The sequence below is a fragment of the Panthera tigris genome, chromosome D4 (assembly GCF_018350195.1).
Source record: "Panthera tigris isolate Pti1 chromosome D4, P.tigris_Pti1_mat1.1, whole genome shotgun sequence".
Lineage (NCBI taxonomy): Eukaryota > Metazoa > Chordata > Mammalia > Carnivora > Felidae > Panthera > Panthera tigris.
In genome coordinates, this window is record NC_056672.1 from 80,688,850 (window position 1) to 80,711,861 (window position 23,012).

The 23,012-nt window shown below is 41.5% G+C and overlaps 2 protein-coding genes across 6 annotated transcripts in view; one reads left to right on the forward strand and one right to left on the reverse strand.

The window, feature by feature from the left end:
* Positions 1-22,884, reverse strand: RBM18 (RNA binding motif protein 18). Of its 2 annotated transcripts, none has more exons than XM_042963575.1 (6): positions 22,783-22,884; positions 19,783-19,901; positions 12,146-12,272; positions 8,842-8,928; positions 7,066-7,151; positions 1-3,522 (listed from the first exon to the last, which is right to left on the reverse strand). In XM_042963575.1, exons 2-6 carry the CDS (start codon positions 19,893-19,895, stop codon positions 3,363-3,365), a joined length of 573 nt encoding a protein of 190 aa, XP_042819509.1. In that variant the 5' UTR covers positions 19,896-19,901; positions 22,783-22,884; the 3' UTR covers positions 1-3,362. The 2 variants fall into 2 exon arrangements, with proteins under 2 accessions (XP_042819509.1, XP_007094430.1); XM_007094368.3 differs by having other exon boundaries at positions 2-3,522; positions 19,783-19,911.
* The window catches only part of MRRF (mitochondrial ribosome recycling factor), a 53,950-nt gene continuing 53,722 nt past the window's right edge, over positions 22,785-23,012 (forward strand). For 3 of the 4 annotated variants that reach the window (XM_007094363.3, XM_042963569.1, XM_042963570.1), the window contains exon 1: positions 22,785-23,006. In XM_007094363.3, the coding sequence (XP_007094425.2) occupies positions 22,813-23,006 (194 nt within the window). In that variant the 5' untranslated portion in view covers positions 22,785-22,812. The remainder of the gene's footprint in view (positions 23,007-23,012) is intronic. The other variant, XM_042963574.1, reaches the window with a different exon arrangement.

The following is a 23,012-nucleotide window of genomic DNA, read 5'->3' on the forward strand; positions in this document are numbered from 1 at the left end:
AGATATTTATTGAGCATGTATTATATATACCAGGCATTGTTTTAAATGTTGGGCAAATAGCAGTAAATAAAAGTTCCTGCTCACATGGAACTTACATTCTAATGAAAAAAAAAAAAAAGCTAAAATAAACATATATTAAACTGGGTAGTGATAAGTACTGTTAAGAAAATGAAGGGGAAGGATTGGGAAATGATGGGGCTGTGATTTTACAAAGAAGTCAGGTGGCCTTTTGATCATTGACGTTTGAACAGACACAGGGCACAAATGAAGGAGTGGGCTCTATGGAACAGCCAATGTAAAGGCCTTGGGGTAGGAACTGCCTTGTATTCAAGAAATAGCAAGGAGACCAGTGTGGCTGGAACACAGTGAACAAAAAAGATAACAGGTCATAAAGACAGACGGGCAGTCAGGGATTTTATTCTAGGTGTGATGCAAAGCTCAGATTTTAAAAAGGATTGCTTTGGCTGTGTGGAGAGTGGACTCTAAGGAGGCACTAGCAGAGGCGGGGAGATCATCAGGAAGGCACTGCGAGAGTCCAGGCAAGAATGACAATGGTTTGAACAAAAATGGTAGTGTTGGGGGTGGGAGGGAAGTGGCTGGATTCAAGATGGGAGTTTGAAGGTAGAGTTGACAGGATTTGTTGAAGGACTGGACGGGAAGAGGAGAAAAAAAGAGAAATCAAGGATAAATGTGATGGGACCAAATCGTACTTTAGGAACACAGTGATTACATATAAGAAATATTTAACATTCAATTTATAAGGCAATAATAAACCCTGTTCCTTTTACACATAGTATTATAAAATTACCAGTCTATTTGCTGATTCAGAAATTAACTGTATCTACCTTAATACACAAGGGACAGGGCTCTAGAATATTTGGTTTTAAAAAACTTTTGCTGTTGATTTTTGACATGCTTTGAAAAACTTGCCGCTGTGTAATCCTCTTTCCCAACACTGAGATACCAATTACAGAAAATCAACTGGCTAGAGTTATGTTTTGCATTTGACAAAACAGGAGCTGAGATTAAGGATATAGCTCACACCTCTTTCCTGAATATTTCCCTCAATTCTTCACTCTTGTAATTTCAAACGCGTCAACCAAGTTAACACCTGTATTTTACAAACCCTTCACCAGACTGCTTTCGGCATATTTAGGACACAGTTCTTCTCTGAAACCTCTACTCTGAAGGAAGGACCAAACACAGTGTGATACTTTCAGGGACTTCCACTTGTGGCTTCTTTTCACATGGGTATGTTTGCTGTGAGAACCACTCTCCTCATCTCTAACAACAGAAGGGAGGCATACGGGTGGAGAGAATGGTCTCTGAGGTTCACCTCTAGCCAGAACCTTCTGCTGGAGAGAAGGCACTTAGAAAACACACCCTACCTGGACACCCTGGCCCAAGGCTCGCAGGGAAACGAGCCTACCAGAAAACTGTAGTCTTTATGCTAGAAAATAAACAAGAGACACAGCCACGCAGACACTGTCTTGCATTTATTCACACAGAGGAATTAAGAATCCGTACAAATAATGAACATTGCTTTAAATACAAATAAATAGCTCTGGTTTCTAAAGGAAACAACTCTAGATAATTCAAAGTTATGTATTTTCTAAGTTCCTATTAAAAATAGACTATTTTGCATTAAGTAAGTCCTTCTCCACCATAACCCTTTGAGGACGTTAAGGATAAAATGGTGAATTCTGTAATCTAAGAAGTCACCAGAAAAATGGGAGATGATGGTCCCACCTCTCTGAACTATCCCCCAAATGGAAGGAGAGTTACTTGCATCGCGGACAGAGCTAATAAATGCAGAAAGTATTTAATATCTAAAGATATCTAAAAAGATTGACCTTGGGGAAGGGGATGAGAGTTTTCTCTGAACCAGTTCTATGAACTTTGAAACCTCACTATGCTCAAGATTTGGTTCAAGTGTCATAAACTCACCTATGCTCACAGGAAGACTTGAATTCCTAGAATGAAAGCTTCCTCTTGCTAGGGCCGAGGATGGTAATGCATCTGTCATCACTAGGGATTAAGACGATTTACCTGGTAAAGATGCAAAGGTGCCGCCCAATGCAACAGTCCCATCAACCCGGCCCCAAGAGGACCAAAACCGCTGACAGAAACACACTCCCAGATCCATTCGTTTATTTTTCTCTCTCCGTTGTTGCATTTAAAATACTCAAACTGGGAAAACCTACCCGAGCCAGAGAGTATGTTTTACAAAGGAAGAATCATTTTAAAGTCATGCGGTCTTTCCAGCCTTTAAGAACGACACAAATCATGAGCTCATTGCAATCTTGGTGCCAGAGCAGGGCCTGCTCTGCGGACTTCCTGCGTCCACCGCGTGTCCCCTCCTCACCCGGCACAAGACAGTTCAATTTCTCCTACTCAGACCCCTACATAATTACTAATAAATAGTATCCTTGACAGAGATCGATATAGCAATGTTTAGGTTTTCAGAGAAAGTTTGCTTTCCTATTTAGATTGACCATGATACAATTCCAAATAGAACATACTCATGCTATAAAAAACAATCTCATGCAATATGCGCAATTGTAAAAGTCCCACGTTAATAACATTTGGCATGTAGAAGGCAGAATTATTTAGATTTTTAAAAAATGATCACTCAAGAGTCAAAGTTGGGTTTCCGAACAGAACTTCGTTGTGGTATCAAATGCTGGATCTGATTCTACGGTTTTGCTGACACGGACAACTTAAAGATGTACACCGTGTTTTCCTAACAAGATTTTGAAACAAGAACCATAATTCTTAAGCAGATTACCACAACTTTTGTTCAAAGAATCGGCTCCCTTTTGCCAAGAACTTTTTCTTTTTTAGTCTACTTGGAGGGATGGATTTCCATAATAAATTCTGGAACAACGGTTCTCAACATGATTCAAAGTTTCTCACTTCCCTCCCTCTCTCTTACTTTTTCTTTATCTTGTAAGGACATTTGAGCATAGAAAAATGCTCCACTTTTTTTTTTTTTCTTCAAAAAGATGGATGTTAATAGATTTAGTTTCCAGATTTAAATGGTATTTTTTATGTCTGCCTTTCTCTCTGGCATACTATATAATGTTTCTGGAGTTACAAATGCAAACACACCAGCCAACTAGAGCATCCCAATGTTCCAATCACAATTTTGGATACAATCCTATTTATTCTGGATGACGCTCAATTCCACACATACTTCAGGGAAGAAACATCCATGAGAACATCCAAAAATGTTACGCTACCAAACATTAACAGTGATTGTGCTCTGTTGGGTAGTACCATTCACATCTACAAAGTACAAAGGCAGAGGATTTCAGGTGTGAAGACCAATTGGCTTTTGCTGCTACAATAATTCATAACCATCATCTTCGAGATTTCCAAGCTGTTCTAGAATAAGGAGTAGTCCTTTTTTTATCTGGAGGCTTAAAGTAGGAATAAACAGGTGCTGCTGGATACTCTGCGTCAGGATTTTCTGCCATCATTTTCAGCTTGGCTTCAATGGCTTTTATCTTAGCAGTGACACTGGAAAAAGGACAGCAGAGGATCAGAGCGGGCCTGAGTGCATTCTGAAAATACTCGCGTACTTCATCTTCCTTGTGTCTTTTTTGGCGGATCAGAGAAGCAACAAGATACTCAAATATGAATATGTGAATATTTCACATAAAACACACACAATAACATTTTAAGAAAAAAATCAGGGCTGCCTCGGTGGCCTAGTCAGTTGAATGTCCAACGATTTTGGCTCAAGTCACGCGTGATCTCGTGGTTTGTGAGTTCAAGCTGTGCGATGGGCTCTACGCTGACAGTGTGGAGCCTGCTTGGGATTCTCTCCCCAATCCCCGCCCCTCCTTCCCTCGCACGCACTCTCTCTCTCAAAATAAAGAAACGTTAAAAAACAAAAACAGAAACAGAAACGATCAAACCTGAACCATCTATTAAATTTTTACCAAAAACCCAGACACTGTTAGGAGTACATCACATAGGCTACATTTAATCTTCAGACACACACACTGTTTGACACTGTAGGGCCTGGCAGATAGTAGGCACTCAAATAATTCATAGAGAAATTGAAAGCAGGGTCTTGTATGAATGAATAAACAAAATGTGGTATTAGATCACATTTTGGAATATTATTCAGCTTTTAAAAGGAAGGGAATTCTGACATAATGCCACAACGTGGATGAACCACGAGGACATTAAGCTAAGTGAAATAAGCTTGTCACAAAAAGACAAATATGGGATGATTACACTTGTATAAGGTACTTAGACTAATCAAAATCAGAGGTAGAAAGTGGCACGGTGGTTTCCAGGAGCTTGGGGGAGGTGGGAATGGGAAGTTATTACTTGATGGATATAGGGTTTCAGTTCTACAAGATGAAAAGAATTATGGGGAATGATGGTGGTAATGGTTGTACAACATTACAAATGTATTTAGAATCACTGAATTGTACACTTCAAATGGTTTAGATGGTGGGGTGCCTGGGTGGTGCAGTCGGTTAAGTGTCTGACTCTTGGTTTTGGCTCAGATTATGATCTCATGGTTTGTGAGTTCGAGCCTTGCAGCTCCGGCCTGGGATTCTCTTTCTCCCTTTCTCCCTCTCTCTCTGTCCCTCCTCTGCTGTCTCTCAAAATAAATAAACTTAAAAAAAAAAAAAAAAAGTAGACCAAGACTAGGTCAAATAGAGTTTAAAAAAAAAAATGGTTAAGATGGTAAGTGCTATTTTATATGCCTTTCACCATGGTTAAAAAAAAAAAAAAATTGGAAAAAAAATTCGTGTAAGATCGAAAACATTATAAGGTGGGTTATACTCATTTTGCAGATGAAAAAACTGAGGCACAGAAAGGTTAACTTGCCCAATATTATTTAGCTAGTAAGCAGTAGAGATCTGAACACAATTGGATCCAAGAGCCCATGCTATTAACTACTACATTGTACCATTTTTTGAATCACTGAGTAATAATGGAAGAAACACCTTGGAAATCCTACAAAATCTCTTTTTACTAATAAATGTGTGTTTATAAATGCAATCATTTATGGAGTTACAATGAGCCAGGCACTGTGCCCAGAGTTTTACTGATATTGTTTCTAATCCTTGTGATAACATCCATGTTTTATAGATAAAGAAATGCAGGGAGGTAGTAACTTGCCCAGGGGTCACACAGCTAACAGACTGCACGGCCAGGATTCAAACCCAGTTTGTTATCACCCAAACCCCTGCTCCTTCCTCTCCATCAGGTTGGGAGCTGCACAGCCCTGTATCAGAGAGAAGGGGTGAGGAGACACTGCCCACGTTGGGAGGAATTCTCTTTGATGGAGGTCATTGCCATCCCTGGACCAGAATGCAAAGCACTCAGGCAGTGGATATTCTATGACCCCTGGTTTCCTTTCCATTTGCAAAGCGGTCAGTGATCTATAGTCAGGGAGACAGAAACCTGGAAGGGGATGTATACAATGGTCTTTCAGAAATCCTCAAAAAGTGTACATCTGCTCCTATATACTCATAACTTTACATGGTCAATGTAAAATTAAAACCCTAGGTTACAATAAAAAAGAACACCAAGGTATTACCAAGATGCATTCCAGCACCTTCTCCTCTCCATTAGTGGGATAGCCAGCTGTTTGTTCAGGAGTCACCAAAAAGCAACCTTCTCTAATTAGGTATAGATGTTAACAGAAAGATGTAAGCTGAGGTTCTCTGGATAACAAAATAAATGGAAAACACTAGGCTATTTAGTATAGACGCAAACACTGAAAGTAAAATTAAAGACATGTTCATTGCAACAGAGAGCAGCAGACATTAATGCAGTGGTCTCCTCCCAACAGGAGTTAGATTTATAAAAACCTCCGTGAAAACTGAGTTGTGATCATGGAGATTCAAACTTTATGGGGAAAATGGCATAGTGGATAGGGTTCCCAGTGAACCTACAATAGTCATCATACTTTTTCTTTTTTTTTTTTTTTTTAATTTCTGGGAGCACAAAATAGTAAAAGAGGACAAAATTAAGAAATATCAATTATATTAACTATTATATTTAATATTTGTCATCGACATATTAAATGTATTATATTAAATGTTATAATATAAAAAATATAACTTACCAAATATTAAGTATTAAATATTTTAAGTGTAGTAATATTGTAAATATATAAAGCAATGACATTAAATTAGTAACTATAAAATTAATTTACTGAATTTTGAAGTCCAGTAGTCCTAGCTTTGACTCTGGAATCTGTTATTTGCTACCTGTGCCATCTTGACCAAGATATTTTACCTTGCTGAGTGTCAGTTTCCTCCGAAATAAAATGAGTGTTACAGTACTTTTACCGGCATTTTTATAATTAAGTGACATATGGCATGTGAAGTGTTCAGCACAGTGCCTGCTTTATAGTAAACTCAATAAATCCTGGCTATTGTTATTGTTAAAATTTCTCCCCAGGCTATAATGCAGGGAAAAAAAAAAAAAACAAAAAAAACCCAAACAACAAAAACCCTCTACTTCTGCTCAACCATCCACTTAACTTCCCCTTTCTCCACCCAACTCTTCATTCCTTCTGTTTTGAATTAACTCCAAAGAAGTAACTGACAGTTTGTGCACACTAGAACCAACACAGCTACAGTCGCTGAAGTGGCCCAGAGAATGAACGAGCTGCACACTAACACTCTGCAGAAAGGAATTCACGGCTGGGGAGGAATTAGCATACGTATAATGACAAAGCCAGCAAGACTCAAGCCCTCATTAAAATGCTTGTTTTCAGCTTAAGGACCGTCTGACCGTGCCTGCGTATTCCTGTGCCAAGCACAATGGCTGGTACACGGCAGGTATATGCAGCTGTTTTTGAGTGAATGAATTCTGTAAGTCCGTGATCTTGGGGGTACGGGAGGAGAGACTATTACACGTTCTAGAGATTAACTGAACACATCTCTCAAAATGTCAGAAGTTGACAGGTTCTGTTACAAACTAAGAGTCTAAAGATCCATTGAAGTACGAATGAAGGCTTGGAACGGAGCAGTGGCTCACGCTCTCGAATTCTCGTTTGTGTCCTTCTATAGCACCCCATCTTACCTCAGGTTAGACTGAGTGGGCTCAGTGCTGGAGGACGGCTCAAGACTGATAGGAAGGATCTTATCATTCTTGTTATGATCATATCTCTGAAAGAAAAAGGGAAATCACTTCACTTGAACAAAAACCAGCCCTTTACTATAGTGCATAAGTTCAAAAACTCCAACCCCATCAGTGTACCGTTGGCATATTTCTAGGCAATCTTCGGACTGCTTTACATTTAGAACCTATGCAAAACTCCACACAGGTTTGGCCTAAAAGCTACAAATTTAGAAAAAGAAGTTTAAAAGAAGCTTCCTATCTAGCCACTAGTCTGCCTTATTTGGTAGGGAAAGAACGTCAACTTTCAAATTCACAGATGGTACAAATACACAATAGGAGTCCCCTCTTACATCCTCTTACAGTATTTATTTTGTTTTATTCAAAACACTTTAAAATTTTGCTAGATTTCTGCCAAGCACCAAGCATAACATTCAACTCTCAACAGGTCTGAGTGGAGAAGAAAAGTAGCAATAAAAGCTCCCAGCCACTGATACAGAGAACATCCTATAGCAAAAGAACAGTTTAATGTGAAGTCAGATAATTATACACCCCTTGTAAAAAGTAAATTAAATATTAAAGAGCAATCAGGCCCTCTGGTCAAAGACTTATAGGAGAAGAGAACTGCAAGGCACAGAGATTCTTAAACGAAAGATGGGAACAGAGGATGATTTCTCTTGCGTGTCTTTTCAATGAGACACAGAATGAGAAAATGACAGCCAGTCTGGCAAATGAGACTTGATTTTCTTTTGAGTAAAAAAGCATTTGGTAATTCTCCCCGTTGTTTCTATGTTTAAGGCAATGTGTCCTAGAAATTGAGAAGGCTCTGTGATTACCTGAGATACTCAGAAGGATACAAAGTGTTGGAGCTCTGTTTTTCAGTCTGGACACCGAGCTCCAAAGTTTAATTTCTGTGACTCTTTACTGGGAAGCTTGATGGGTAGGGGCCTCTGATCAAAAGCCGTGCTCCTATAGCTAAAGACTGAAGCTCTAATTTTAACCGCTACGGATCTTGTTGCAGGCAGGTCTGTCAACACCCCACCACGAAGGAAGCGACTCAACTCTTGGGATTGCTCTGGTCCACATCCTTCTCTACCTTTGTGCCAGGTAACACAGAATGCCATTCTTTTTTTTTTTTTTTTTTTAATGGTAATTATCTTTTCCAGTGCATTTTTCCAAGAGACCAACTATAAAGATGAACAAGGCCATTTGCCACTTCTAGGGCCTTGGAGACAATTCAGACCCTGCAAAGTCCCACAAATAACTCTCAAACTCTCTGGAGTGATGAGATGCCAGGAATTTAAGCACTCATACAAACTACCCATTTCTCAAGCGTTTAGAATAAACATATTCAAACTCTCCACAGAATGGAGAGGCTGGGAACAGTCTAATAATGCCTAAAGCAACTAATTTTAAAAATAAATGCATTTTTTCCTCCAAAGAACAACCCCCACCAAAAACATGATAGAGGTCTGAGTATACACATCAGCCACATGGAAAAATCAATCAAAAACAGAATCTGTGGGTATGTGGAGAGAAACAATGAAGGAACTTAATCCCTCCTGAGATGTTTCTCAAAAGAAAAATCTGGCAACACACATGGTAAATACAAGTAGGAGACCAAAGTATGCCTGCTCCAGATGTGAAGAGGCTGGGATGCAAACGGGTAAGTGGACAACGGTCTTTTGGAAAACTCCTTAGGGTGAGCTTGGTGTGGTCTTTCTAGCCCAGCAGGCTTACCTTGACTTGAGCGTGTGCCCATCGCACCACCAGCTTCTTAGACAGAGCCAGCTTGCCATTGAGACACTGGATGGCTTGTTCTGCCTCCTGTGCAGGAAAGGGACAGATGTTCGTCAAAAATTCATGTGCCTCATAGGGCCTCACCAGCTTTGAAGGCTGTGATTCCAACCGGACTGCTTCTGATAAACAACTGGCAAAGGATTTACAATTTAAATAAATTAAAAAAAAAAAAAAGGCATGATAGCAGAAAGGGTGTGAGTTTTATAAAGTTGGTCAAACAGAAACGCCAATCCTGGCTCTGCCAATTACTGGCAGTGGGATAGCTGGCAGGTCCCTCCCTTAAGCTCTGTGAATATTAGCTTCTTCATCTCTACAACATGGACACTACTCCTTGTCCCTCACTGGTTGGAGGGAGGAGGAAGAGTGCATGTAAAGAAAGCATGGAGCACGTGGTAAGCACTCAACCACTGTTAGCGCATTGTTCTTATCAGGGGATACCTTTCTATACACTTCTGTCTGCGAGGACCCACTGTGCTAGGAAATTTACCGGAACTATACCCCAGACGAGGGCTTACACTCCCTGGATCCAAAGTGAGAAACAGTAATGGCTTCAAAGGATACGGGAGTGAAGGAAACTAGGCCGGAAAAAGCAGGAGTGAGTCAAAGAGCCTGTGAGCAAGGTATTTGTGTGAGCCAATCTATGCACCTGGTTTTGGGAGCCAAAAGTTCCCTGACCCTTTCCCCATCAGATACAGGAGGAACAAGGTTAAAAGGAATTCCTGAAGCTGGATTAAGAGTCACTCTAGGACATTCCCAGGAAGCCTGGTCGTACTTTTCCATCCTGCCAAACCTTCTCTGCTCCATTTGTATCCCTGAGGCACTCAGCCAAGTGTAACCCACATCTACCAGGGGGTGAAGAAGCCCTTAAGGAACCGGAGCAGGAACAAGAGTGGATCTGACACTGCAGTGTAATACCACCAGACATTCCAGTCTGGTTTTACTGGTGATTCTCTTGTTCCTCCAGAGCTCGCCAGCATGACAGTCAACAAACACCTGAGTGTTCACTATGTGTCAGCCATTGGACAGTCAATGACATCCTCGCTTACCAGTTAGAGAGACAGATAAGAGACATTTTATTCTCCTTTTTAGTTTCATCTAGGGAATTAGAATTCACATGGCATTCTCTATTAATTCTGCAGCATCGGCAGTAGTAAGGAGATAAATGTTTTAAAAATGCCAGCAAGGAGATAAATGTTTTAAAAAATTTTTCCTATCTTTGTACGTCATTTCAAAGTTTGTGTATTCAACAATATTAAATGCCAACTGTATTTTCCTATGTACCCTCATCTATTCTCTCAACTTCCTGTAAGCAAAGGAGGGTATTTTTAATCCCCATTTTTATTTTATTATTATTATTATTTTTTTTAACATTAATTATTTTTGAGACAGAGAGAGACAGAGCATGAACGGGGGAGGGTCAGAGAGAGGGAGACACAGAATCTGAAACAGGCTCCAGGTTCTGAGCTGTCAGCACAGAGCCCGACTCGGGGCTCGAACTCACGGACCGCGAAATCATGACCTGAGCCGAAGTCGGCCGCTTAACCGACTGAGCCACCCAGGCACCCCTTAATCCCCATTTTTAAATGAAAACTGAGCCAGAAGAGGTCAAGAGACTTGCCCAAAGTTCATAAATAAAAGAGCCAGCAATAGAAGCTAGGCTTTGTAATTTGTAGTCCAGTGTTTTAAAACCACCATCTATCCCCACCATGACCACTGATTTTAATTGTAAGAATGCTCATCACACTCTATCATTAAGGAAGAATAAAGTATTTAAAAATGCTAACCATACGCAGCATTTTTTTCACTTCCCTCATTTAGAATAGCAATGTATCTCCTAGTGCCTGTCTCATTTGCAAAAGTTAGAGGAGATGGAAAGCACCCCCAGCACCGATAAGGACAAATGACACTCTCATACAGTCTCAGAGCGTACGGATACATCATTGCTTGAAGGCAACTTGCAGTCGTATCAAGAAAAAATATGCGTGGCCTTTGTTGATAGCATTCAGTTTCCATGTATACAGTAAACGTGAAAATAACTAGAGGTATGAAGATATTCACTAGCATACTGTTTACACTTGTGAATCACTGGGGACAACCTAAACAGCTAATAACTGGGGATTAATCAAATAACTTACCATACACTCCTACGATGAGATACTGTGTGGTCATCAAAAATGATGTTGAGTTACATACAACAAAATATATAAACATTAAAGATCTACATCAGTGAATTTTTACATATAAACAGCCACACTGGTGAAACCACAGTATCATGATACAGAATGTTTTCTGGATGTGTAGTAGAGGACAGAAAATTTTTAATAGACTTTGAGCGGTAAATAGGACGATATGACCTTATTTGAGTGCTCTAAGCTCTATACGTGTGTATGCATGTGTGAATGTAACGAAAGAAGAGACTAGAAAGATCTAAATAGTAACAAGAAAACTAAATATTAACAAGACTAAATATTAACAAGAATTATTTCTGGGTACTGGGCTGATAAGGAAGTCACGTCATCTATATTTTCATCTGTAATTAATATGTACTACTTTTATAACAAAAAAAACATCCAAATACAGTATTATTGAAACAATAACCAGGCAATGTCCTTCCATATGACTACTAAAGTTATAGAGAATACTAACCAGTATCTCTATATTTAATAACGTTCAAATTCAATTTCTTTATCAAGCCATGTCCACTTAAAGGATACAATTTTACTGCAAGAAGATACATGCGTATATCATGGTTGAAGCTGAATGCTCTCTTCCTCCATATATATTCAAATCTGTACGCATTTGTTCTGAGACACTGAGAAGAAGGGTACATTTTTAAGAAATCAAAATAAAAGAGTTTGTGGGTGGCTCACCACACAGAGGGAGGGCTTCTGCACCACGGGGCAAAACTATTGAAAGAAAAGGAGGCTTTGTTGGCCTGCCACTAAAGGAACAAACAAACCAGAACAGGGAGGAGGATGTCCATGTGCTTAATGTGGGCACCCCAAAGCATCTGGTCAGAAAAGTAGGTCAGCCGCCTCAGACCGCGAGCCTGGGGAGGGTCGATTTTGAAAGCCGTTCACCCGTTCCTTTACCGAGGGTCTCCTTTAGGACTCAGGGCGAGGCACAGAGGGGTGAGTCCAACACGGCTCTTGCCCACAAGGCACCATGACTTGTGCTCGGGGAGAGAGGACTAAGTAAGGAGGAGAGTACGGGAAGCACCGTGAAAGGGGAGAGGCTTCATTACCTGCTTAGTTTCGAAGTTGACAAAACAGTACCCTCGAGGCTGTCCCTCCAAAGCACCAGACTTGTGAAAGAGGAAGTCAAACTGCTTCACTGTGCCAAACTTCTGGAGGAGCTTGAGGAGGTGGTATCTGTAGAGAAAGGACAGCCCATGAGTACACTAGGAACTTGGATGGCCACTCTGGCCGAAGTGGGAGATAAAAGCAGGAGATGATTTACCCCAGGATAAAATCTTGCCACCCCCCCCCCCCCCGCCCCCCTGCCTTCTCCCAAACTGCTGCGTTAGTTTATTTGGCAAACAGACTTGTTTGCCTCTATTTGGAATGGGAACTAGAATTGTCATGGCTAAGCGTCTGTCCAGCACAAAAATACCGAACAAAAAACCACACCTAACAAACAGCTGTCTGGCCCAGAAGCACCATTTGTTTTTCTTTTGGAGAAAAGCTCAAAAATAGTGTCGATCTATTTATTTTTAATCTCTTGGCAATGAACTAGCATTTGTGAATAACTACAACTCCATCAGGAACACATACCCACACTCCAAAAGCCAAAGCCTACCTTATCTCAAAAATAAATAAAGTAACACACATTCACACAAACAAAAAAACAACTTTGGAAGACTTCTGTAATAGATTCCATAATTAATCATTAGCCCTGAATTGCACTCGTGAGAAACTCTGCCAAAAACCAAACCACAGCTAGCGGCACTCCATACGTGCCTGTGAGTTTCAATCCCTGACGTGACTGAACGTTAGGGACAATGTGGAACCACAGTGTGACCGAGGCTGGTCTCATACAGGGCAGGAGAACCTGGCCAGTTCTATAAATCACCCAGCTGTGGATAACTAATCAACCTCAGTTGTTTTCACACAGTTTATACCTTGGAGCATGGCCGATTAAAGAGTATTGATGGCCCAGGAAGACATTTTTTCCTGGTAGGAGGTTCACCCCAAGCTCTTGCTTGCCATTGTGCCCCTCATCCTCTTCTTAGATTCCTTTCTCTAACACTTATTTGGTTTCTATAGAGCTTTTAAGTTATTCAAACAGATGTGGCCTTAACAGGTTGCTGTGGCCAATCTCAATTCCGACTTCCTGTCATCTGATGTAAGGGTGAGACAAACCAACAGCTCTCCCGTTTCCTTTTCCTTTGGCCTTCCTCCTGGCATCCTCCACACTATTCAAATCGAGTCAAGGCTTTCTCTAAACAATGCTGTCCCTGTGATACTAAAAAGGTATCAGCCCACATGCTAAATCTGTTATTACTGGGAATTCTACCCCACAGGGAGTCAGTAGAGCTGTCGTTACAGCCACATTTATATTCACATTGTTTTCTAGGAGAAACTCATCAAGATTTTACTCTTGAGTAACAATCTCCTTTGGGAGGCAGAAAGATATGAAGGGGATCATAAGCTCTACATACTAAATTTGATACTAACATACATCAACAAGCAAGCCCATTATCCTGGATCAGGTGCCTGACACAATGGAGCAAGAAAGACATAATACAGGTCTTGCACTGGGGCAGGATGCAAGGATCCCAAGGCATACTGTGAACATTAATCCGGTCTTTAGACCTGTTTTGAAAGGGAAAGCAATTGTAACTCCCTAGTTTCCAAATTCTCAGCTCCCATCAGGAGACCTCAACTGCTAGGAAGGATGTAGGTGTGGATTCTCCAGAGGAAAGGGAGACACCTCAAGTACAGATTTCTGGTTTTACTTGATTTTTGAGTAGGGGTACAACAAGGGTGAGCCTCTCAAATGTGCAGACGGATATGGGCTGGAAGAGTCTCCCCTGGGTCTTTTTTTTTTTTTTTTTAACTTAAGTTTTTATTTTTTTAAGTCATCTCTATGCCCAGTGTAGGGCTCAGACTCGCAACCCCAAGATCAAGAGTCTCACGCTCCACCGACTGAGCCAGCCAAGCACCCTTCCCCTGAGTCTTTAACTCACAGCTGCATCTTCCACTTAATATACTCATTCAAACCTCAACACTGTGCCAGTTGCCATGAATGGTGGGTCAAACCCGTTTTTCTAAAAAACAATCTAAGGGCTGCTGTGGGCCGGTCATCTTTTCATCAGCTCCATTCTGCTTAAAAGCAGGAAGGTAAGGCGATCGGCATTTCCTAGGAAATGAATTTTAATTTACTCAGAAAAAAAAAAAAAAGCCAACAGATTACTCTTTGAAAAGCTAACAAATACATTCTGCCCGAGAAGTGCGACCTTAAGATTCCAGGAACATCTGCTTAGGTCTGTGTCTTTCAACTTCTCCAGGATTTCTTTCCTTGTTTGATAATTTCTTGAAATTATCGGAACACCGAAACAAAAGGAATGAAATGTTTACTATTTTGCTTCCTGGAGATGGGGACTGTGAGCTCTGATAGTGAAAAAAAGCCTGAAGAGTCTTGCTTTCACATCTGCAAGCACTTTCACGTGCTGCTGAAGTATGGGAGGGCTCACGACTCATCAGAGCCTTGCTTCACTTCATGAAATGTGGGGCCCTGCAACTTTCAGGAGCTAGTACACCAGTCCCAACATATTTCTGCAACTTAGTGTTTTCCGTAATGGTCTTGAAAATGGCCTTCCTGCCTAGTGGCACAGAAGTAATTAGTCTACACAAATGTTAAAATAGACACCTAGACACCTACTACTTGTCAAAGACCGTAGTAGGCACTTGAACCATCCAGATGAATACAACCAGGTCCTGGCCTTCAAGGACCTCACATTCTGGTTAGAAGATAGAGATATGCAATCAAAAAATTGCAAAATGCTATGATACTTGCACACAGACGTATGTACATGAGCACACAAAGAGGCCCAATTGTGCAGGAACATGGTGGTTACTGAATATTATGTACAAAGAAATAAAGGCGAAAGGGAATCTACTTCATTGGAAGACAGTAAGAGTAGGGCAGTTAAGAGATGAGCTGAAAGGCAGGCAGGGGACAGACTGTGAAGGATGTTGGTGTTCTTAGTGAGGGAATTTTAATTTGATGCTGTAGGCAGTGGGAAGCCAATGAAATGATATTTAAGACTGTTTTAAATGCATAATTTGTTTTAGAGAAAATTTTCTTTAAAACTTATAGAAATTACTATTTGCTGGGTCTTTATGTTCTATGCTATTAAATAGTATCACTGTGTTTCAAATTTAAGTAGCAAACAGTAAAGGCTGATTCGTGCAAACCAAGGCATTAAAAGAAAAGCATGAATCATGAAGGAATAACAAGAATTAGCTGAGAAACACAGGTTTCTTTAGGGTTAAACACACATTCATGCGTTTACTCCCCTCTCACATTCCAGTTCACCTCTGAAAGTCGGCCTCAGAAGGACACTTCCACCTGGATGGCTCTCCGCTGCTTTTAAGTTTACTTAGTATAACCCAGAATGACCCCCCCCTCCAAACCTGATACCCTTTCCAGCTATTCCACCAGTCAGTGTGGACATGATTCTCCATTTCTTAGGCAAGAAACATCAGGGTCATCTTCAACTCCTGTTCCCCTTTCATCCATCACGTTCTTCATCTCTCAGACTCACCTAGTGGCTTCCAAGTTCACGGTCTCTACCTGGGTGATAGATTGGCCTAGTTTCTGGCAGTCTTTCCTAGCTAATCTTCGGCATCAGTCTTTGCTCCTCCAACCCACTCTGCATACTGACGTCTCATTTCTCCACTAAAACATCACTTCCATGTTGACGTCTCATTTCTCCACTAAAACATCACTTTCATGTTGTCAGCATCCTGCTTAACACCCCCAATAAGTCTCTTCTACAACAAATTCATACTTCTTGTCTGAGTCAATTTTAAAGACCCTGTATGCATCTGATAGAACTCCATCTATCCCACTGCTGCTTTCACCCTCATTTAGTATTCAACCTTCCTTTAGTCAAAAAGGTCCTCCTGATAGTGTGCTCACACATTCTTTCTTATTTCCACTTACACCTTCCATTTAGAATGCTCCTTCTTGTACAATTTTTGCTGGCTTTGTTTCTTCTCATATTTCTCCTCATGAATTACGTAGTGGCTATTGATTTGACTTTCTATGCAAAACATTTAATATTTGAAAAAGAAAGCCTGGATTAATCCTTTCAGAGGAAACCACAGTGTGGAAAATAGATAATGTCTAAGGACATTAACTTTTTTGGCTTCTCTGTTGCAGGCACTAGCAACGATATTTGGAAGTACTGTTTTTACTCTATGGTTAGACTCAGTCCCACGACAATTTAAAAGAAGTCCTTATATTTTAAAATTTAGAATAGGACACTTTAGGTTATGCTTGTTCAGTTAAATGGACTATTAGAATATCTGAGCAAGGAGCACTAAATTAGGTGATGGGAAATTAGTCCACGGCTAACTATTTCAGTATACTGAGTCACCTCACTTAACTCTTCCTGTCCTATAAAACAGGGAAAATATTATCTTTCTCCTTGCCTCACAAGGTTGTCATGAGCTTAAATAAGAGGAACTAATACAATATTAGAGCCAGAAAAAATGTTCACCCCATTAGTTGAACATTCTCACTTTGTAGGTGAGAAATATGAGGTGTAATGAAGTCGGGAGGAATCAGAATAATGGAACCTGCTACCTCCACAAATCATAGGTCATCATTCCCTTAAATCTAAATTCTACGACCTATTTAGTCATACAGATATTCTTGGCAGCTAGCATAGCCAAGAATGCTATGGGGAGTACTGCAACCACAAAGTACTGAACACAAACCAATGTGAAGCAGGATATCAGAGTGCTAGACAGTCAGTTAGCAGTACACATTCCTCTGAGAGGAGACTGATGGGCGTCCCATGTAACTTGATCAGGACTCAGATTAGTAATAAGCACATACACATAAGATGACTCGAATTAATTATCAAAAAAACTGAAAAATTGAGTGGAAAAGTCTTTTTTTTTTTAAACTGTCTCTGTTACCATTCATCATAGTAAATATACACTATAAATTGTCTTCTAACAAGAGGTGAGAGGCCATTTGTATAAGAGGGGCATTCAAATCAGTTTATAAGAGATCAGGAAGAGGGATGGTAAAGAGCAGGGGTATGTACAGGAAAGAGATAAGAGTGTGTTGAAAGGGGAAACAGCAGGAACTAGCAGCAATTTGTGGGTGGGGTTTAATTATGAACACTGGAGGATGCTCTGCAAACTTCTCTAAAGAATCATTAGTTTATTTTTTTCCCTTGTTTAATTTTTTATTAAAGTTTAGTTATTTTGAGAGAGGAGAGAGCGAGCGAGCACATGTGCAAGTTGCGGGGTTTGGGGGGGCAGGGAGAGAGAGAATCCTAAGCAGGCTCCTACTGTCAGCGCAGAGCCTGGCGTGGGGCTAAATCCCACTAACTGTGAGATCGTGATCTGAGCCAAGATGGAGTTGGGACGCTCAGCTGACTGAGCCACCCAGTTGCCCCACGAGTCATTAGAAGTTTAAAGATCTAGATTCAAATCCCTTCTGAGATTGAACTATAAGCCAGGCACCCATATTCACGTAACATACAACATGCAATCCTACAATGCCTGGAAATGACTGTATTTTAATAATTCATGTAGGCCCATCATTACCCACCTTGAGAGGAACAGGATCTAGAAGTTTATGTAACTCAAAAACTTGGAAGGAAATCACACATTTCCATAAGACCTACTTTACTAACATGCTAGGTTTCTTTGCTATAATTAAGTAAATTAAATGAGATAATGCTCAGCGTTTCATGCTAACCACAGCTACGACTGTCATATCTTCAAAAAGAAATTTATTATTATTTAGTCAGTGTGTTTGGCAGAGAAAATGTTTTGAGATAAGGAATCCATAGAAGAAAAACAATAGCAGGTGACACAGAAGTGGGGAAGCCACAGGTAGGCCCCGCAAAGCCCTGATCTGCAGCTCAGTCCATGATGTCCACCTTTGGCCTGACATAAAAGGGGCAGAGATACCAGTGGGAAAGTTTTGATTCAATGTTTCTGTTAATGCTCTAACAGAAGAAAACATGGATATACTCTTAACTTCTGACATAAACTGAGGTGGTAGATGCCCATCTGAACTTTCCTATCAAGCAGCAGGACACAATCAGAACAAGAGTCTCATTACGGTGAGTTGCAGCCAAAACAACGAACAGTGTTTCCATGTTCCGATTTCCATTCAGAGAAGCAGAGGTGGGAATGGAAACCACTCTGGGGAGCAACCCCCCATAGCCTGGCTTTTAGATGATGGAAACAGCTTCTCTGATCAACACTCATAATTGAGAGGCTGGGCTGATTCACACATTCATTCATCCTCAAAGCCATAAGCCATAAAGGGAACCAAAATAAATGCACAGTCCACAGTCCAGGGCCCCAGTGACCAAAGTAACATAACATGGGGACAACATATGTTAAATGGCATAATTCCTAGAGGAACCTAAAGTTAATTTCATTCAGCTGACCTGAACTTCAGCAGAATTAAGAACTAAACTTTCTGTTACCATCCTGACCCATTAGTTCACATCCTTTTCCTCTCTCCCAGTCCCAATCCTATATACACCTCCTCTTATCCTAGACTCAAGTAAGCAGGTTCTCTTGTCTCCTCTCACCTTGCCTTTAACACTATTCCACAGGGACTGCCTTTTAGGACTGATGACATATTCCACGCCTGCTTTAAGCACTGATCCCACACAGCTGGATCTATTCACTCCTTACCATCCTGCCACCAACTACAGCCCTGTACCTACTGAACAACTGGGGGAAGGAAACACCTCTTAACTCTCTCCTGCTAAGAAAGTACTTTCCACTATAATGGCCACCATGGAAAGAGTGGGGAGTCAGGACAATTTAATTAGTTTTGTTACCCCGGGCAAGGCACTTCTGTGTTTGGGATCTCAGTTTCCTCTACTGTAGGATAAGAGAACTGGATCCTATCAGAGGTTTTCAAGTGTGCTCCATGGAGTCCCGTAACATGGAGTCCTCTAACTGACTGCCAAAGAAAGGGTGGCAGTTGCCAAAAGGCTTTGGGTGGACCTCTTCCCCACTTTAATCAGCACAGCTCTGAGCTTGTATTTTATAAACAGGTTCTGATTACTTTAAGACAAGGTTCCTCAGATTTACAAAGTTTGAAAACTGCTTAGTGTGGTACTTGGCACAAATAGGCACTTGGCACACATTAGGCACCATACCATTTAGTGAATGAATGAAAACCAAAGGGGCTGACGTGATTTCTAAGATGCCTTCCAGCTCTGACCTTCTATGGTTCCATGGCTGCTTAACATGAATTACAGTCAAGCGGTACCCTCTGCCTGTTGGTGAAGGTACTGAGACGTCTGCTGGTTCCCTCATTTTGAGGAATAAAAGTATGCTGTGGCTTGATTCTAGAAAATAATGTCCTGTAGTCACTGGGTACAAGGATTCAAATTGGTGAAAAAAAAAGAACATCTTCGGCAAGTAAGAAAAATGAAGTATATGTTTTAAAGAATACCCACGTCTGTGTTCTTGCAGAACAGTCCAAATATAAGAAAAATGTCAACATAACAGGTTAATAACAAAAGAATGTACCCTTCAAAGGTAATTAAAACATAAATAAAAGGGCGAAAATATATCCTACATCTCTTGAAAATTCTTCTGAACACCACTACTACAAACATCCCAGTTTTGTAGGCAACAAATTAAGATGACTTAGACTCACTCTGTGATCTTGGGGTCCAGGTTGCCAATCCATAACCGGTGCCCTTCCTGTAGGGAACCCTCTGAAAGGATGGATGCGTTCTCCAGGGGAAGAGTTTTGGTTTCTGCTTCCATCAATCTCTATGAAATACTAAAGAAAACGTGAACATTCAGGCAGGAGAGGAGCAGCACTGTGTGAACAGGAGACTTCAAATTCAATTCAACAAACATTTATTCAAGGAGGGCAAGCCCTGGGCAGTTCTTCAAAGGCCTCAGTTATTCCACAACCAGGGCCCCAGCACCAGTTCCCTTGGGACAGCTCCTCTGGCAGCCAGAGTGCAAGAGCTTCCATTTAAGGTGAAAGGGGTGTGGTTCTGCGTGCAGACACTAAAGTTTTCCTCTTTTGAAGCCAGAGGCCGACTGGGCGGGAGGCCAAAGTCTTTATTACTACATGATACTCCAGTTCAAAAACTGTCACCCAAAATAAGTCTTGGAAACCACCAGAAAGAGAGTCTTAATGGCACTGAGGGAGATGGGTGGGAAAGTGCAGTTATACGTCTCTTCCTCATGGATGAGGCAATACACGAAATTTAAAGCTATAGATTTAGGAATCAGAACTGGGTTTGAAAGCAGGCTGTGTGACTTGGTGAATTGCCAGAACATTCTAGGCCTCTGTTCCCTCATATACACTATGAATGGAAATAACAGTTTTTATCTTACAGGGCTGTCGGGAAGACTAAAGATAATGCATGAAAAATCATTAAACACTGCATCTAACAACAGTAAGCAATCAATCAATGTTTGCTAGTATCGTGTTTAATAGTTTGGAAGAGACTCAGAGAAGAGACTAACTTCCTCCTAAGTCATTCCAGTTGCACCGTTTACTAGCTGCGTAACCTTGTGCAAGTTACTTAGCCACTTGTGCCTCAGTTTCCTCATCTGAAAAGAGAATGACCCCTCACAAAAGTTGTGCAGATTCACTGAGTTAACACACTCAAAGCATTAAGAACAATGTATGGCACCTGAGGAGTTTTCAATGAATGTTAGCTTAAATTATCACTAGTCTTCGATCTGGAAAGGACTCATCTCACAACCAAAAAAGGAGGCTGACGGTTATGATGGAGACAGTAGTGGCAAGAGAAAAAACGCTGGTGTCAGAAGACCTGGTTTCAAATTTTGGCATTTCCATTGGAAGCCACTTCTTTCTAAGCTTGTTTCCTCATCTCTACATATGAAACCTTGCCCTGCTTGTAACTTAAGGGTGCTGAGAAGGCCAAAAATGAGATGACAGATGTAAAGCAAAGCTTTAACAAATATATCATGTGGTAGAGAAAGAAAAAAAGGGCTGGGAAGATGGCAGGCTGTGCCAGACTTTATAACTCCTTGCTCTAGGAAACAGATACTATGTAACCCGAAGTACCTCAGAGGGTAGTGCTTGCAGGAACGGTCTTAAAAACAGCAGGTGACATACACTGATCACTGCCATTACCTCTTATTCATCTCAGCATAGCCCATGAAGTCTGGTACACAGTGGGTGCTAAGTTATTGTTAATAACATGTTTATCCAGCCCCTCACGTGAGGGTATTATTCTACCTTTCCCACTCACGTCTTCAATCTGTTCAACAAAGTGTGACAAGCAACTGCTAACTGCTAAGCCCATGGCTATGTGCTGAAAAAAGAGAAATGAATAAGCTTGTAGTTCTTGCTCTTACCTCCTGAGAGAAAGGTGAAACACACAGAAACAGAATCCCAGGAGTGGAAACAGACCAGGAGAAGCATTCTGTATTCTCTGTGCTTTCCTATCCTCCTATTTTCCTACAGATCATTCATTCATTCATTCCAAAAAGAAAAACTGAGCTTCTATTTCTAGGCATTGTCTAGGACAAAGCAGTAAACAAATAAGCTCTCTGTGCTTGGAATGCTCATGGTTTGGAGGAGGGGCGGGACAACACAAACACAAGATAAATAAACAAGGTATAATTAGCGACAGAGCTGCAAACTCAATTTAGCAAGGTGATCTGACACGGAGACTGGGGTTGGACTACTTCAGCATCAGTGGAGAGGGAAGGCCTCTCTAAAAGAGACAACATTTGCGATGACACTTCAATCACAGGACCTTCTCGGATTTTCTCATGTCTGAAAACAGGAATACCCACTACTACTTAATATGACAAAAGGGTAGCATGTTTTAGTGGCAAGAGTGCGGGATATGGGGCCGAAAGATCTGTATTCAAATCCTGACTTTGGCACCCAGTTATTGTGTGACTTTAGCTAAGTGTCTTTCCAGAAAAGCTTTTCCTAAGAGTAGAGCCATAGCCACCTTTTCTTTCTGTATACTGCTCATTCAACGTTATTTACTATTCTATTTTGTTTCCCTCACCAGAATGTAAGCTCCTGGAGGACCTTCCTATCCTGGACATAGTTCCATTCACAGCATTTAGTACACTGCCTGGTGCTCAATATTAACTGAATGAATGAACGGGGCTCCACTTGGAACCTCATTTCCTTCTTCCTTTCTAGAATGGGCACGATTATCCCTAACTCATGGGTCGTTGAGGGGTTTAAATAAGAGTATCTGTGACAGTTTAGCACTGGGCCTTTTGTAAAAGCGTAATAAGATCGAGACGGCATGCGACCATTAAAATCTTTTAGGTTTGCAATGGCGACAATCCCCTAGATTAACAGAGATCACAAAAAACGCTTGTTACATCTATCCTCGCAGTCAAACTGCAACCGCCTGGAAGGCAAGAATAATCCTACAGGGAATAAAGTCCAGAGAAGCAAAGCCACTTGTTCCTAAAGCTAAGGGTAATGGCAGGGTCAAGCCTGGAACCCCGGCTTCCCGATTCCTGGCCGCGAATTCCCAGATGCAATGGGTCATTTCTCGGATTGTTATTTCCGGGCTAGCGGCGGGACAATCCGGGGCGGGGCCTGAGAAGCCGTCTTGCTAGGGCAGCCTCCTCTACGAGCCCCTCGCGGGGCCGGCGCTCAGGTGCAGGGGCGCCTCGCGGCGGGACTCACCTCGTGGCCTCGGCGTCGTCCCCTCGGCTCATGCCCCAGAAACAGGTCCCGACCCCGCAGCCCGACGGCCCTCCAGGCGCGTCCACCTCAACGTCGCCCGCTGCCAGGCCGTCGGTGACGCGCTACGCCTGCGCCGCCGCGCCGCCCCGTGACGTCATGGCGCCCGCGCCGCCGCCGTCTCCGCGGTCGCGTGGGTCTTTTCCTAGTAGCCTGGGCGATAGCTGGTGAGT

What these genes read in the sequence shown, in the direction of transcription:
- RBM18 (XM_042963575.1), bottom strand. Translation starts at nt 19,895, where the DNA reads ATGGAAGCAGAAACCAAAACTCTTCCCCTGGAGAACGCATCCATCCTT. An exon ending in TCAACTTCGAAACTAAGCAG is followed by an intron (nt 8,929 to 12,145) that starts GTAATGAAGCCT and finishes TTTCCTGCACAG; the next exon opens with GAGGCAGAACAAGCCATCCA. An exon ending in GGGCACACGCTCAAGTCAAG is followed by an intron (nt 7,152 to 8,841) that starts GTAAGCCTGCTG and finishes TTTTTCTTTCAG; the next exon opens with AGATATGATCATAACAAGAA.